The 16,556-nt window shown below is 50.0% G+C and overlaps 1 protein-coding gene across 1 annotated transcript in view; it reads left to right on the top strand.

Moving 5' to 3' along the window:
* LOC119971775 (doublecortin domain-containing protein 1-like) overlaps positions 1-16,556 on the top strand; it is a 695,221-nt gene that overhangs the window by 127,238 nt on the left and 551,427 nt on the right. The window contains exon 4 of the mRNA XM_038807879.1: positions 6,631-6,790. Coding sequence (XP_038663807.1) covers positions 6,631-6,790 — 160 coding nt within the window. The remainder of the gene's footprint in view (positions 1-6,630; positions 6,791-16,556) is intronic.

The raw sequence follows: 16,556 nt of genomic DNA on the forward strand, positions 1-16,556 counted from the left end.
AGGCTTCAAAGTTGGACTGAAATGTGATGCAATAATCATTGTCTGAGACATGGCACATGTACCCATGAGAAGGCACTGGGTTGGTGGCATTTAATGAAGCACTGGAGAAGAGGGAGTTGCCAGAGACGATGACACAGGCAGTAATCACACTAATTCCGAAAAAGAGGAAGGACCAGGTGGAATATGGGTCGTATAGGCCCATATCACTATTGAAAATGGATGTGAAAGTATTGGCTAAATTGTTGGCGGGGAGGATTGAGGAGTGTGTCCCCACGGTAGTGGCAGAAGATCAAACAGGCTTCGTGAAGGGCAGCTAGCTCGCGAGTATTATATGACGGCTGTTGAATGTGGTGATTAATCCGTCGGGGGCTCTAGTACCGGATGTGGTGGTGTCCATGGACGCGGAGAAGGCATTTGATCGGGTGGAGTGGTGGTATCTGTTCGAGATTTCGGGAAGGTTTGGGTTTGGCTTGAGATTTGTGGCATCGGTACGGATGCTGTATGTGGCACCAAGGGCGAAGGTGAGGAGGAATAATATGACGTCATAAAGCTTTGACTTACACAGGGGTACGAGGCAGGCATGCCCGCTGTCACCGCTGCTGTTTGCGCTGGCCATAGAGCCATTGGCGATGTCTCTCGGGGGTCGGCAGAGTGGCGGGGGATTATGAGAGGACAGAGGGAGCATCGGGTGTCGCTCTCTGCCGATGACCTCTTGCTGGATGTTTCGGATCCGTTGGAGAGTATGGGAAGAATTATGGACCTGCTGGGGAGGTTTGGAGGGTTCTCAGGGTACAAGCTGAATGTAGGGAAAAACAAGATATTCCCAGTGAATGAGCTGGCACAGCGGGCTAATTTAGGGGGGATGCCATTTACGGTAGCGAGGGATAGGTTTAGGTATTTGGGGATTCAGGAAGCGAGGGAATGGACGGGGCTCCATAAGAGGAACTTAACAAAGCTGGCAAAGGAGGCTAGGGAGGATTTTAAGAGGTGGGATACACTGCACTTAACGCTGACAGGGAGGGTCCAAGTGGTGAAAATGAATATTCTGCCGAGGTTCTTGTTAGTCTTTCAAGCTCTCTTGGCCTTTATACCAAAGGCCTTTTTTCGGAAAATGGAAATGATCATTTCTGACTTTGTATGGGCGGGGAAGGTGCCGAGGGTGGGGAGGACCCTGCTACAGAGACAGAGGCAGCAGCAGGGTTGGCGTTGCCGAACTTGCTTCATTATTATTGGGCGGCGAATGTGGACAAGGTGTGGCGGTGGTGGGAAGGAGAAGGGGTAGAATGAGTTACAATGGATGAGGAATCTTGGAAGGGGTCTAGTTTGAGGGCTTTGGTGATGGCAGCATTGCCAATGGCTTCAGGGAGCCCAGTGGTGCAGTCCACGGTGAAGATATGGAATCAGTTGAGGAGGCAATTTAGGGTGGAAGGGTTGTCGATGCTAACGCCGCTGTGCAAGAATCATTAGTTTGAGCCGGGAGATGGATAGTGTATACAGGAGGTGGAGGGAAGTGGGGCTAGTTAAGGTGAGGGATCTGTATTTGGAGGAAGGGTTCGCTAGTCTGGAGGAGGGAGAGGGTAGAGCTTTTTGACTTCCTCTGTCAGACCGGTCAGGTTCCATTTGGGGATCCCTGTCCAGTCATGAGCGATTTGGATCACCAGGTAGCGGAATTAGTGTCGTGCTTGTTTAAACGGTAGTCCCACCAGTGCTGCCCCTCCCCCTTGCGGGTTCACCGGGAGATCTCACCTTTGCTCATGTTGAGTTTGTTGCCCGAGAAGGCATCAAACTCTTTCAGGAGCGCGATGATTCCTTCCATGCTGCTTTGTGGCTCTGAGATGTCGAGGAGTAGGTCATCCACATAGAGCGAGACTCTCTGCTCTCTGCCTCCTCTTTGGATCCCCCTCCAGTTCTTTGCTGTTCTGAGAGCGATCGCTAATGATTCGATTGCCAGGGAGAACAACAGCGGCGACTGCAGGCATCCCTGCCTGGTGCACCTGTGCAGCTGGAAGTACTGGTGTTGTTTGTCCGTACGCTCGCAATGGGAGTATTGCACAGGAGCTTCGCCCATGAGGTGAATCCTTTTCCGAGCCCGAACTGCTCCAGCACCTCTATTAGGTACTTGCACTCGACTCTGTCGAAGGCCTTTTCTGCGTCCAGGGAGACAATCATCTCAGGTGCTTTGTCCCCAGATGGGGTCATGATAACATTCACCAGGTGCCTGATGTTCGATGTTAGCTGTCTACCTTTGACAAAGCCTGTTTGATCCTCTGCCACCACCTCTGGTACGCAGCCTTCTAGCCATTTGGCTAGGATCTTGGCCAATAATTTGGCGTCTACGTTCAGGAGCGAGATGGGTCTGTATGAACCACATTCAGTCAGGTCTTTGTCTTTCTTAGGTATTAGCGAGATTGAGGCTTGTGCTAGCGTAGTTGGCAGTGTGCACCTCGCCAGAGAGTCTGTGAACATCTCGTGCAGGTGCGAGGCCAATGCTGTTGCGAATGTTATGTAGAGGTCCGCTGGGAACCCATCTGATCCCCATGCCTTCCCTGCCTGCATGGAGTTTATACTCTCCCAGTTCTAGTGGTGCTTCCAGGCCCCGTTTAGCTTCACGTTTTTAAAAAGGAGCACCAAATGTCGCCTGTGTGATTTATCGCTGGGGAGCCAGTTAATTCCCAGGAGCCCGTTGCATTCGACTTCAATCTCAGTAATGAGATGGAAATTTATGCAAATGAGGGTTAATTATATGCTCGCCAGATTTGGCCGTGATCTGGAACTCGCCATTGAAACCTGGCTGGTTAGATAGGAAACTGATTCGCGTCCGGCCCGAATCCCGATTTTGGTCTTGCCTGCTATTTAACCGGATCTGTGATGGGTGCAATGCAGTGGTTAATATAATATATAATTTATTATTGTCACTAGTAGGCTTACATTAACACTGCAATGAAGTTACTGTGAAAATCCAAATCGCACCCGCTACTAATCTTTGACTTTACCCACTGATGCTTTACACAATTAAGACTTTTGTGGCCATAAAGGGAGAAAGGTTTCAGAATAGCAGCAGAACTAGACAGAAACAGGCCATTCAAACCAACAAGTCCATGCTGGCATTTATGCTCCGCTCGAGGTTGAATAACACATGTTACATTGCGTTCTATAAAATGGCCCTTATTAAAAAAATAAGAACTGAATTACCATGAGCAATACCATGGAGAACTGCTTGTATATATTAGAAATGCTGGGATGTAACTGGTCTACTCCAGTTGTGGAAAATGGGTGTCTAATGAATGGGAAGCTGATATTACACCACACTCAATCATCCTTCCTCTGAAGTTCACAGAACCATAGTTCAGACTCCTTTTGGAGGCTCGTTTCTTAGTCTCCCTGTCACTTTAACTGGGTATGTAATTGAAAATGTTGGCAGCATTTTCCAAGTCAATGGAAAATAAAAACTGGCACAAATTATAACAGGCAGCCAGTTCCCGAAAAGCACGTCTCACACTACATTCATAGACCAGTTTCACCCCCACTAAGTCTAACATGGTGCAGACATTATATTCCAAACAGTTTTTGTTCCAGATGCAAAGTAATCTTACAATTCCAGATCCTCCTCAGCTGTAACCTGAAATCAGCTTGCCTGGTCAACAATAATGGAAGTGATTATTGAATAATAATTAGACTTTGTTTGAAGGGACGCAACACCATAGCAAAGTAAGGCATTTCACATAAACAAACCTGCCCTTAAAAAACAATGTATCATCTGACGTGTCATTAGCAACACTATAGGCAATCTGCTCTTAGAATCATAGATCCCTTACAGTGCAGAAGAAGGCCATTCAGCCCAACAAGTCTGCACCAACCCTTCAAAAGACAACCCTACCTAGGTCCAATCACCCGCCATATTCCTGAAACCTCATCCTAAGGGGCTATTTATATTTTGCATGACCAAACAACTGAACCTGCACATCTTTGGACTGTGGGAGGAAACCGGAACACCCGGAGGAAACCCACGCAGACACGGGGAGAATGTGCAAACTACATGCAGACAATCACCCGAGGTCGGAATTGAACCTGGGTCCCTGGCGCTGTGAGGCAGCAGTGCTGACCACTGTGCCATCATATATATAAAAAGGTCCTTCATTTGGCATCACTTTCTGTGATAGTTCCAAACTATCTTTTTGCCAGTCATTTGACTGGAGTGTACAAACAGTAATGATAACTCTGCTCCAAGCCACACACCACCCTGATTTCGAACTATAATAATAATATAATAATAATCTTTTATTGTCACAAGTATGAAGTTACTGTGAAAAGCCCCTAGTCGCCACATTCCAGCGCCTGTTCGGGTAATGAGCCGGTACGGGATATTGCCATTCCTGACTGTCACTGGGTCAGAAATCTTGAACTCCCTCCCGGCAGCACTGTGGGTGTATCTACACCAGATGACCAGATGGTACGCAACGGTTCAAGACCGTGGCTCAGCACCACCCTCTCAAGGGCATTTAGGGGATGGGCAACAATTGCTGGCCTAGCCAGTGTCGCCAACATCCCAGAAATGAATTTCAAAGAACTACCTTTGGATTGACCTCATTGGTTTCTAACGAACTGAAATTCCTGGGATTGCCGCTTAAAAATGATTGTCTGAAAGTGACAGGCCATATTAACAGTTAAATATCACAGCCATGTTCAATAGCCCTGGCTACTCAGGAGCATAGTCATGACCTCATTGAATTATTAAAGAAGACCGAGGGGCTGAATGATCAATCCTGTTTCAACCTTTGGAATCATAGAATCATATAAGGATTGCAGCGCAGAAGATGGCCATTTGGCACATTGACTCTGTGCTGGCTCTCTGAAGGAGCAATTAACCAAATGCCACTCCCCTGTCCTCTCCTCATGGCCCTCTGCATTCTTCCTTGTCAGATAATAATCCAATTCCCTCTTGACTACCTCAATTGGATCTGCCTCCACCATACTTTTAGTCAGTGCAATCCTCATCTTAAACACTCACTGCATGAAAAAGTTTTCCTGATATCACAATTGCTTCTTTTGCCAACTATATTAAATCTGTGTTATTTGGATTTCGATCCTTCCACCAGGATATAGGATATAGGAACGGTTTCTCCTTATTTACTCTGCCCAGATCCCTAATAATTTTGAATATCTCTAACAAGTTTCTTCTCAAACTTCTCTTCTCCAAGGAGAAAGTCCTAACTTCTCCAGACTATCTATGGAAAGGATGGCCGGGATTCTCCGCTATCCAGCGGGGTGGGCCGTACCAGCACCGAGGAGTGGCGTGAACCACCCCGGCGTCAGGCCGCCCGGAAGATGCGGAATCTTCCGCACCTTTAGGGGATAGGCCGGCGCCGGCGGTGTTGGCGCTGCGCCAACCGGTGCCAAAGGGCCTCGGCCGGCCGGTTCGAGTTGGCGCATGAACAGGAGCGCCAGCGTATTCTGGCGTGATCCCAGCGCATGCCCAGGGGGGTTCTTCACCGCGCCAGCCATGACAGAGGTTGACAGCAGCCGGCGCGGAGAGAAAGAGTGCCCCCACGGCACAGGCCCGCCCGCAGATCGGTGGGCCCTGATTGCAGGCCAGGCCACCGTGGGGGTCCCCACCCGGGGGCCAGATCCCCCCACGTCCCCCGAGGACTCCGCAGGCCACCCACAGAGCCAGGTCCTGCCGGTAAGGACCTTGTTTGATTTACACCGGTGGGACTGGCCGAAAACGGACGGCCACTCGGCCCATCGCGGAGCAGAGAATCGCCGGGGGAGGGGGGGGGGCACTGTCAACGGCCCCCGACCGGTGCAATGCAATTCCCGCCCCCGCCGAAAAACCGCCGCCACAGAATCCGCCAGCCGGCATTGGGGCAGCGGGTGGGGATTCACGCTGCTCCCTGACGATTCTCCGGCCCGGCGGGGGTTCGGTGAATCCCGCCCGATATTCCTGGAATCATCCTTGTGAATCTTTTCTGCACCCTCGCTAATGCCTTCACATTCTTCCTGAAGTGTGGTGTCAGAACCAGACACAATGCTTCAGTTGAGGCTGAAGCAGTGTTTTATACAAGTTCTTAACATAACTTACTTGCACTTGTATCTATGCTCCTATTGACAAAGTACAAATTGCTATGGGCTTTATTATCTGCTCTCTCAACCTTGGGTGGCACGCTGGCACAGTGGTTAGCACTGCTGCATTACAGCACCAGGGACCCTGGTTCAATTCTGGCCTTGGGTAACTGTCTGTGTGGCTTTGCACTTTCTCCCCATGTCTGCATGGATTTCCTCCAGTTTCCTCCCATATTCCAGGTTAAGTGGATTGGCCGTGCTAAAATTGCCCCTTAGTGTGCAAGAAGGTGTTTATGAGGTGGGATTACAGGGATAAGGCAGGATAGTGGACCTAGGTAGGGTGTTCTTTCAGAGGATCAGTGTAGGCACGATGGGCAGAATAGCCTCCTTCTGCACTGTACAGATTATATGAGATTATTTGATTTTAATCTGTCCAATTGCCTTCAATGTTAACTAATAACTTACTGAAGCCATCAGTTCATAACAATTCACTTTGTTCAAAGTATGTTAAAAATGGATGCTACTGCATTATTATTTGTTTCACACCCTGGACTTGTTTACTTTATACAGGAAGGCGCACTCATCATTATCTTCAAGGCTCCTGTCAGGTCACAGAGATAGCAAAGATAAACCACTCTTTAAACGCCAGCAGTGGATTATAAAAGTGACGGCCTACAAAAATGGGACGAGTGATGTTTCTGCAAAAGTAACAGCACCAAGCATCAAAATGGTAATGGCTAATGTCTGAGTTTCTTTATGACACTGGGGACAATTAATCATTTCTAGCTCCACTTGATTCCCATAGGCGGTTGAACACATTTTATCTTAAATCCATCAACTGTTTCACCTTTTTAGTCCATTAAAATGATAGTCACCATCCGAAAGGTCAAACAGCCCTCCATTATTATTAATTGAGGCCCCCAAGAAGTAGTATCAGTAGGTAGAAATTGCACCTCATTGCACCTATCTTAGGGTTATGGAATGGACACAATGAAATCCAATTTTGCGGGTTAACATCATCTGCTCTAAAGGTGCCTGAAAACTACTTGTTCCAAAATTGGCCTAAAGGTGGCATCTGATCTTTTTAAAAAGCAAATCTAATGCCTGTTTTTGGACATCTCATTGAAATTGCGCAATAATGTGTGGGGTAGACAGTGGCAGAGACTCCCTTTCTTTTTTGATCTTGACGAGGAATGGCCCTCCGAGGCCAAACTTACCTCATTTCTTGCACTAACAAGCTCAGGTCGTCAGTGCAGGAAGATGATTTGCGGATTGGGGTGCCATTTTTAAATGTCGCCCTGATCTTTCGACCCCTTATGCTTCTCCACTGCGGCCTCCAGACCTTCCCACTGCCCCAAATGGCGTCTTAGGGAGTCCTTGGGCCCCCCTCACCCCACCTCTTAAGGGCAGGAACTCTTCATTCACGAGGAATTTTACGAAGAATTGGTCACCTAGACCTAATGTGATCTAAGTGCTTTCGCATTACTCAATCCTGGACTTGCACTTGATTGGAAGCTGGCCTTGTCTGGTAGATGACAGCCCCGGAGAACCACTGGACATCATCTGCGAAGTTTCGGTCATACACTGCATCACCTGGTACAAAGTGCCCGGGCGGTCGACGTCGAATGGGCAATGCCCTTGAAGGTCCTGGTTGTGGTGCACCTTCCCGCTGATGTCGAAGACGACCATGCTAAGGTGAGCCCAAAGCCTCCATCCCATCAGCATCTCAGCCAGGGCCATCCCAGTCATGGTGGCAGGATGGTCCGGTAGCAAAAAAGGAACTGGGCCAGCCTAGTGTCCATCTACCCCAAAGACTGTTTCCGCAACCCGCATTTGAATGTCTGGACCGCCTTTTCCGTGAGCACACTCGAAACTGGGTGGTGCGGGCAGTTCGGGTTGTCATACCCCATAGCCTTCAGAAACCCAGAGAACTCTTCGCTCGTAAAAGGTATGCCGTTGTCAGTGACTAACATGTCGGGTATGCCATAGGTACAAAAAGACAAAAACAGCTTCCCAATCTTTGCCCTGGAGGTGGTTGCCCCCATCTTGGGGACCGCCAGCCACCTGGAATGGGCATTGATTGCGAGAAGGAACATCAAACCCTGAAACAGGTTGGCAGAATCAGCACGCAACTGCACCCATGGCCACCTGTCCATTCCCAAGAGTGGAGGGACGTGGCTGGCGGGAGCTTCTGGTGCTCCTAATAGATGGTACATTGTTGGGCCAATTGTTCAATATCAGCATCCAGGCCTGGCCACCAAATGTAGGTACGTGCTAACATTTTCATTTTTAACACCCTTGGGTGTTCATTGTGGAGATCTTGCAAGATCAAACCTTGGCCCATTTCCTGGATGATGACACACGTACCCCAAAGCAGGATACCGTCCTCCACACTACATTTGGACATCTTAGATGAGAAAGCCCGCAAGTCACCTGGAAGTGGTCGATGCTGCCCATCACACAACATGAGATGTCGAACTTTGGAAAGAACCAGGTCTGTTTGGGTCCATTCATGGATCCAAGATGCAGTGACCAGCAATGAATCCATAAAGATAAGACAACTTCTTCCACCCTGGGAGGAGGTGGAGGGCTAGTCAGCAAGGGTAGTCGGCTCAATGCATCGGCGTGCTCAATCTGAGTGCCCGACCAATGCTCAAATGAGTACTTGTAGGCAAGCAACTACTACTTGCAGAAGTGATAGGCGGAATGGCCCTGTCCTCTTTGAACAGATCGAGTAACGGTTTCTGGTCAGCGATGATGGTGCAATGGCGACAGTACATGAGTTGGTGAAATTCCTTTATTGTGAAAACCACCACCAGGCCCTCGTTTTCTAGATGCGCGTACTTGCATTCAGCCACTGCCAGCATCTGGGACCCGAATACGATAGGCCGATCCCTGCCATCTGCCATCCTGTGAGAGAAAACAGCCCCATTGCTGCACGGTGATGTGTTGCATGTGATGGTGAGACGCTTGGCGTGATCATAGTGAGTCAACAACCCGGAAGACGAAAATTGTTTCTTCAATTATCTGAAAGCCGTTTCCTGCCCTGCTCCACGCCCATTCTTGGTTTCTCTTCAAAAGTAGATGCAGGGGGGCCAGCACCATTGCAAGATTCAGGATGAACTTGCCGTAATAGTTCACTAACCCGAAAAACGATCCAAGATCCATGGCGCTCGTAGGGGCAGGTCCCTGCTGAATAGTGTAAGCCCACGTGGTCCACCCGTTAGCCCAAGTACACCACCTGTTCATGTAAAAAGCACACTTGGCTCTCCGCAGACAGATGCCAGACTCTGAAAAACACCAAAGAGCCTCTGCCAGGTTGTCCAAATGCTCCTGATTGGTCGCTCCAGTAAACAGCATGTCATCTAAATATAACGCTACATGCCGTAACCCGCGCAGAGTGTTCTCCATCACCTGCTGGAATATGGCACAGGTCAACAACTTGCCGAAGGGCAACCTGCTGTACTCATACAGGCCATAGTGCATGTTGATCGTGACGTAATGGCGGGAGGTCGAGTCCAATTTGAGTTGCAAATATGCATGACTCATCAAGTTGAGTAAATGAGAGCCCACCTTCTAATTTAGAGTGCAGTGATTTGAAAATGAATGAAATGAAATGAAATGAAAATGAAAATCGCTTATTGTCACGAGTAGGCTTCAATGAAGTTACTGTGAAAAGCCCCTAGTCGCCACATTCCGGCGCCTGTCCGGGGGAGCTGATACGGGAATTTCAGCTTTACGTGGACACTAACCAAGCAGCTGAAGTCAGGAGTTGGGAGCTGACCTGACCCTTGAACAATGCAGAGAAGGGAACCATGAAAATGCAATCTGCTTTATATATATATATATATATTTTTTTTTAAATTTAGATTACCCAATTATTTTTTCCAATTAAGGGGAAATTTTAGTGTGGCCAATCCACCTACTCTGCACATTTTTTGGGTTGTGGGGGCGAAACCCACGCAGACACGGGGAGAATGTGCAAACTCCACACGGACAGTGACCCAGAGCTGGGATCGAACCTGGGACCTCAGCGCCGTGAGGCAGTTGTGCTAACCACTAGGCCACCGTGCTGCCCTCTGCTTTATATTTATAAGATACATTTTCAAAACCTCTATTCTGTTTCATACGTGAGTGAAGAGTCTTTGGGTGATAGCCCCTCAAAATGGTTGTGGGTATTGTGATGTGTGATTAGTCCATGCCCATTGATTGCATAACAGGCAACATGCCAACTTGCACTTTCTGCTCATTCAAGTGATCTTTCCATCCAGCCCCAGCTACATTGTTCATTGACTGGATGCATCAGCAGGGGGCCAACATTATGAGTAGCTCACCACTTAAGGTTAGCCTGCGCTGTCGCTGCTTACAGATAACCTGTACCTCACCACGGTGAGATGCATAATAGCTGATGGTAGTGCGAGGATTCTATGAAGAGGATCTGACCAGACAAAGCATGTGGAATGGCACAACTGGGCAGAGAGTGGCCACAAGGTTTTTGCACGAGGTCCAAATGAAAGGCGAAAGGATGTTTTGTATCTGCAAGGGGAGAAGGCGGCCTTCCATCACAAAGTCAAAAGGCAATGGCAGTGATGATCAAAGCTTTTTTTTAAAAAACGCATTCTATTCAAACTTGTATCAAAGTAGGTTACAGCAAATAAACACCCCGGGAAACATTCTTCCCAACAATCAACTCAACAGATTTTTCTCCTTTTTCACCCCCGCTTCCCCATCACCCTCGCCCCAACCCCCCTGAGATGAACAGCTCCTCAAACACAGTCACAAACATCCTCACCTTTTCTCGAACTCCCCTGCTGAGCCCCTTAACTCCTACTTTATCTTCTCTAACCGCAGGAAGTCATACAGGTCACCTAACCATGCTGCTAACCCCGGTTGCGATGCCGACCGCCACTCCAGCAAAATTTGTCGCCGAGCAATCAGAGAGGCGAAGGCCAAGACATCGGCCTTCCGCCTCTCCATGAGTTCCAGCTTCTCTGAAACCCCAAATATTGCCACCAAAGGGTCTGGGTCCACTCCCTTCTCAACTATTCCTGGCTAAGACGGCAAACACTCCTGCCCAGAATCTTCCCAATTTTTTACAACCCCAAACCCCAGCATGATTCGCTGGCCCCCGCTCACACCTTTCACACTCATCTGCTACCGCCTGAAAGAACCCATTCATTCTCGCCCGAGTCATATGCACCCTGTGCACCACCTTAAACTGTATCAGGCTCATCCTTGCACAAGATGAGGTCCCATTTACCCTTCGCAGTGCGTCACTCCGTACTCCCCAATTGATTTCCATTCCCAACTCCGCTTCCCATTTATCCTTGATCTTCACCACCTGCTCGCCCCCCTACTCCCCCAGCCACTTATATATATCCCCAATTCTTCCCTCCCCCTCCACATCCGGAAACAGCAGTCACTCCAGCAGGGTGTATCCCGGCAATCTAGGAAATCCCTTCCAGACCTTTCGTGCAAAGTCCCTAACCTGTAGATACCTGAACTCACTACCACTCGGCAGCTCGACCTTAGATCCTCCAGACTGGCGAACCCTTCCTCCAACTACAACTCCCTGACCTTGACCAGCCCCACTTCCCTCCACCTCCTGCATACACTATCCACACCCACCCCCCCAGCTCCATCCCATGATTCTCGCACAGCACCGTTAGCACCGACATCCCTTCCGCCTGAAAATGGCTCCTCAGCTGATTCCATATCTTCACTGTAGACTGCACCTTTGGGCTCCCTGAATACCTACTCGGAGCCATTGGCAATCCTGCCATCACCATAGCCCCCAAACTAGACCCCTTACAAGATTCCTCCTCCATCCTAACCCACTCTACCCCTTCTCCTTCCCACCACCGCCGCATCGTATCCACATTCCCCGCCCAATAATAATGAAGCAAGTTTGGCCACGCCAACCCCCCCCTGCTGCCTCTGCCTCTGTAGCAGGGTCCTCCCCACCCTCAGCACCTTCCCCGCCCATACAAAGTCAGAGATGATTGTGTCCACTTTCTGAAAAAAAGCCTTTGGTATAAAGATCGGGAGAACCTGAAAGATAAACAAGAACCTCTGCAGAATATTCATTTTCACCACTTGGACCCTCCCCGCCAACGTTAAGTGCAGTGTATCCCACCTCTTAAAACCCTCCCTGGCCTCCTCCACCAGCTTTGTTAAGTTCCACTTATGGAGTCCCATCCATTCCCTCGCTACCCAAATCCCCATGTACCTAAACCTATCCCCGCTACCGTAAATTGCATCCCTCAAAAATTAGCCCGCTGTGCCTGCTCATTCACCGGGAATACCTCGCTTTTCCCTACATTCAGCTTGCATCCCGAGAACCCTCCAAATCTCCCCAACAGGCCCATAATCCTTCCCATACTCACTCTCCAACGGATCCAAAACATACAGCAAGAGGTCATCGGCATAGAGCGACGCCCGATGCTCCCTCTGTCCCCTCATTATCCCCGACCACTCTGCCGACCCCCTGAGAGCCATCGCCAATGGCTCTATCGCCAGCGCAAACAGCAGCGGCAACAGCGGGCACCCCTGCCTCATACCCCTGTGTAAGTCAAAGCTTTGTGAGCTCATATCATTCGTCCTCACCCTCGCCCTTGGTGCCACATACAGCAACCGCACCCATGCCACAAATCTCGGCCCAAACCCAAATCTTCCCAAAACTTCAAACAAGTACCGCCACTCCACCCGATCAAATGCTTTCTCCGCGTCCATGGACACCACCACCAGAGCTCTCGACGGATTCATCACCACATTCGACAGCCGTCTTATATTACTCGCGAGCTGCCTGCCCTTCACGAAGCCTGTTTGATCTTCTGCAACCAGCCCTGGGATACAATCCTCCATCCTCCCCGGCAACAACTTAGCCAATACTTTCACATCCGTGTTCCATAGTGATATGGGTCTATACGACACACATTCCACTGGATCCTTCCCTTTTTTGGGGATATTTGTGATTACTGCCTGCTTCATGATCTCCGGCAACTCCCCCTTCTCCAGTGCTTCATTAAACGCCCCCAATATATGTGGTGCCAGGTCCGCCGAAAATTCCGTATAAAATTCTGCCGGGTACCCGTCCGGCCCAGGGGCCTTCCCCGACTTCATACCCCTGATACTATCCAGCACCTCCCTCAGCCCCAGGGGCTCCTCCAATGCCTGCCTCTTTGCTTCTTCCACCTGGGGAAATTCCAGCTCGTCCAGAAACCACCCCACGTCCCCCTCCTCTCCTCCTGGGTCTGCCTCATAAAGTCCCAGGTAATACTCTCTAAATGCCTCATTTATCTTCCCGGTGACACCGCATCCCCAGCCCCAGTCCAGATCTTCAATATTTCCCTGGACACAGCCTACCTCCGCAGCTGGTGCACCAGCATGCGGCTCGCCTTCTCCCCATACTCATATTGCTCCCCTCTTGCCCTACGCAGTTGCCTTACCGCCCTCCCCGTTGTCAGCTTGTCAAATAGCCCCTGCAACTTTTTCCTCCTCGCCAATCCCTCTATGGTGGGCACCCTTGAATATTCTCTGTCCGCCTCCACTATCTCGCTCACTAGACGGTCATGTCCTTTCCTTATTCGCACGAACCGTAAATGAGATGTTTTCTCCCCAGACCACTGCCTTCAGTGCTTTCCAAAAAATGCCCGCCCACACCTCCCCATTCTGATTGAACTCCACATAATCCCTAATCGCCAACCGCACCATATCACAAAAACCTCCATCCGCCAACAACCCCGAGTCAAACCTCCACCCCAGCCTCTGCTCTCACCCCGTACTGAACCGAATATCCAGCCTGTGGGGTGCATGGCCCGAGATAACTATCCCCGCATACTCTGCCCCCTCCACCCCAACCAAAATCTCCCGACTCACTACAAAGTAATCAATCCTCGAATACACCTTATAGACGTGTGAAAAGAAGGAATACTCCCTTCCCCCTGGGTTCTGAAAGCGCCATGGATCCACCATACCCACCCTCTCCATGAACCCCCCCAGCTCCCTTGCCATTCATACCCTACCCATCGACCTGGGGCTCGATATATCCACCCTTGGCTCCAGGACACAGTTAAAATCTCCTCCCATGATCAACTAGTACATGGCCAAATCCGGGATTGCTGCCACCCTCATAAAACCCACATCATCCCAATTTGGGGAATACACATTTACCAACACTACCGGTGCCCCTTCCAATACCCCCACTCACAATCACGTATCTCCCACCCGGATCCCTCACCTCCTTTGCACCAACAAATCTCATTTTTTTGCTCATTAAAATAGCCACACCCCTTGATTTCAAATCAAACCCCGAGTGAAAAACCTGCCCGACCCACCCCTTCCTTAACCTAACCTGGTCCTTCACACGGAGGTGTGTCTCCTGCAAAAACACAATCCCCGCTTTCAAGCTCCTGAGGTGCGTGAACACCCGCAACCTTTTAACCGGCTCATTCAGTCCCGGACGTTCCACATTGCCAACCTTACCGGAGGCTTGCGCCTCCAATTCCCTCTACCGTCCGTCCTCTTCCCCACTTCACTCCTGCCCCTTTAATTCAACTCTGTACCTAGCCCATCCCAGATGGCCCATTTCTTTGCCCTTGGCCATGTCATCTCTCATCCCCTGCCGCGTCGCAATCCCCCCCTGCTTTTCCCCTTCCCCTTCTTCCCCCCCACTTCCCCTTTCCCCCCTCCCCCCGGCCACCCCTCTTGACCTTCTCCCCCACCACCTCACTTCCGTTCACCAGCATAACCTGCTAGCACGGCTGCCCCAGCCCAAAGGCACATCCTAATGATCTCCTCTTCCCTCTCCCCCTCACTCCTCAGCTCAAAGAAGAAGGCCTCCTGCTGGCCTTACCCTCCCCCACCCAGACAAGGATTTCACCTGAACTCCAGGTAGCATTCTCCAGAAGCAAACAAACAGATGTTAAACACAAACAGTCCCATAAAACAGGAGGGGGGGATGGGAACATCCATCCCCACATAAACTTTTCACTCCTACAACTCCTTACAATCTCAACATTGTTCCGAACCCCCCCCCCCCCCCCAACAACAAAAAGGGCGAAAATCCCCCAATCCCTACACCCACTTCAAACATGCTCCCAACCATTATATAGTGCCAGCACCCGGTTCCCAAGCATTGTCCACTCAGTTCTCCCCCAGTTTATGCTCCTTAATGAAGTCTTCGGCCGCATCTGGGGTCTCGAAATAATACTTCCAGCCTTCGAACGTCACACATAATTTCACCGGGTAGAGCAGCCCAAACCTGATCTGCCGCTGGTACAGCACCGACTTGACCTTGTTGAAACCTGCCCGCCGTTTTGCCAACTCGGCTCCGATGTCCTGATAAATCCGGACGTTATTTCCCTCCCATTCGCAGCTACGCTTCTCCCTGGCCCACCGTAGAATTTTCTCTTTCTCCACAAATTTATAGAGTCTCATGATCACCGCCCGCGTCGGCTCCCCAGCTCTAGGCTTTTGCCTCAGACACCTAAGCGCTCGGTCCACTTCAGGTGCCTTACCTAGCACCCCTTCTGCCACCAGTCCCGCCAGCATCCTCGAGACATACCTCGTGGCACTCACACCTTCCACTCCTTCAGGCAGGCCCACTATTCGCAGGTTCTGCCTCCTCGAGGCTTTCTCCTGCTCCTCCATATTTGCCCTCAGTGTTTTACAAAGGTCTCCTAGGAGCCCCACCTCCGCCTCCAGAGCCACCACACGATCGCTGTGGTCCGAGATCACTCCTTCAATCTCCCGAATCTGTGACCCCTGCACCTCCAAATACCTCTCCATCTGCTCCAAATTACTCTTCAGGAATGCCACAGCTAAGGGCAGCACGGTGGCCTAGTGGTTAGCACAACTGCCTCACGGCGCTGAGGTCCCAGGTTCGATCCCGGCTCTGGGTCACTGTCCGTGTGGAGTTTGCACATTCTCCCCGTGTCTGCGTGGGTTTCGCCCCCACAACCCAAAGATGTGCAGAGTAGGTGGATTGGCCACGCTAAATTGCCCCTTAATTGAAAAAATAATTGGGTAATCTAAATTTATAAAAAGAAAAAGAAAAAAAAAAGGAATGCCACAGCTTCGGCAATGGCCTTTGAATGATCCTCATGCATTTTTTCCCTCTGTTTATGGAATTCCTCCTTAATAAAAGTCATCAGTTCCTGTATCTGGGGCCTTACAGCTTGTCCCTCACCCGCCTGCATGCTGGAAGAGACTGTCTGTGAAGCACAAGACTGTTTCAACTTTCCAGCCACACCTCTCACTGTTTTCTGCCGGGTTCGGTGATCAGAAGACATACCATTTCAGGATCTGGGTAAAAAGAGCCCTTTTCTCTGACTTTGATCAGAAGACATACCATTCCACCGGATCTGGGTAAAAAGAGCCCTTTTCTCTGACTTTGAAAAGGAACAGCCCTTTATATGACCAATCACTCCATGGTCACAAGCGGAAGTCGTGATGATCAAAGCTGGGAATCAACGCCATGAGCCAGGTACCGAGGG

Source organism: Scyliorhinus canicula, chromosome 9 (genome assembly GCF_902713615.1).
Source record: "Scyliorhinus canicula chromosome 9, sScyCan1.1, whole genome shotgun sequence".
Taxonomy (NCBI): domain Eukaryota; kingdom Metazoa; phylum Chordata; class Chondrichthyes; order Carcharhiniformes; family Scyliorhinidae; genus Scyliorhinus; species Scyliorhinus canicula.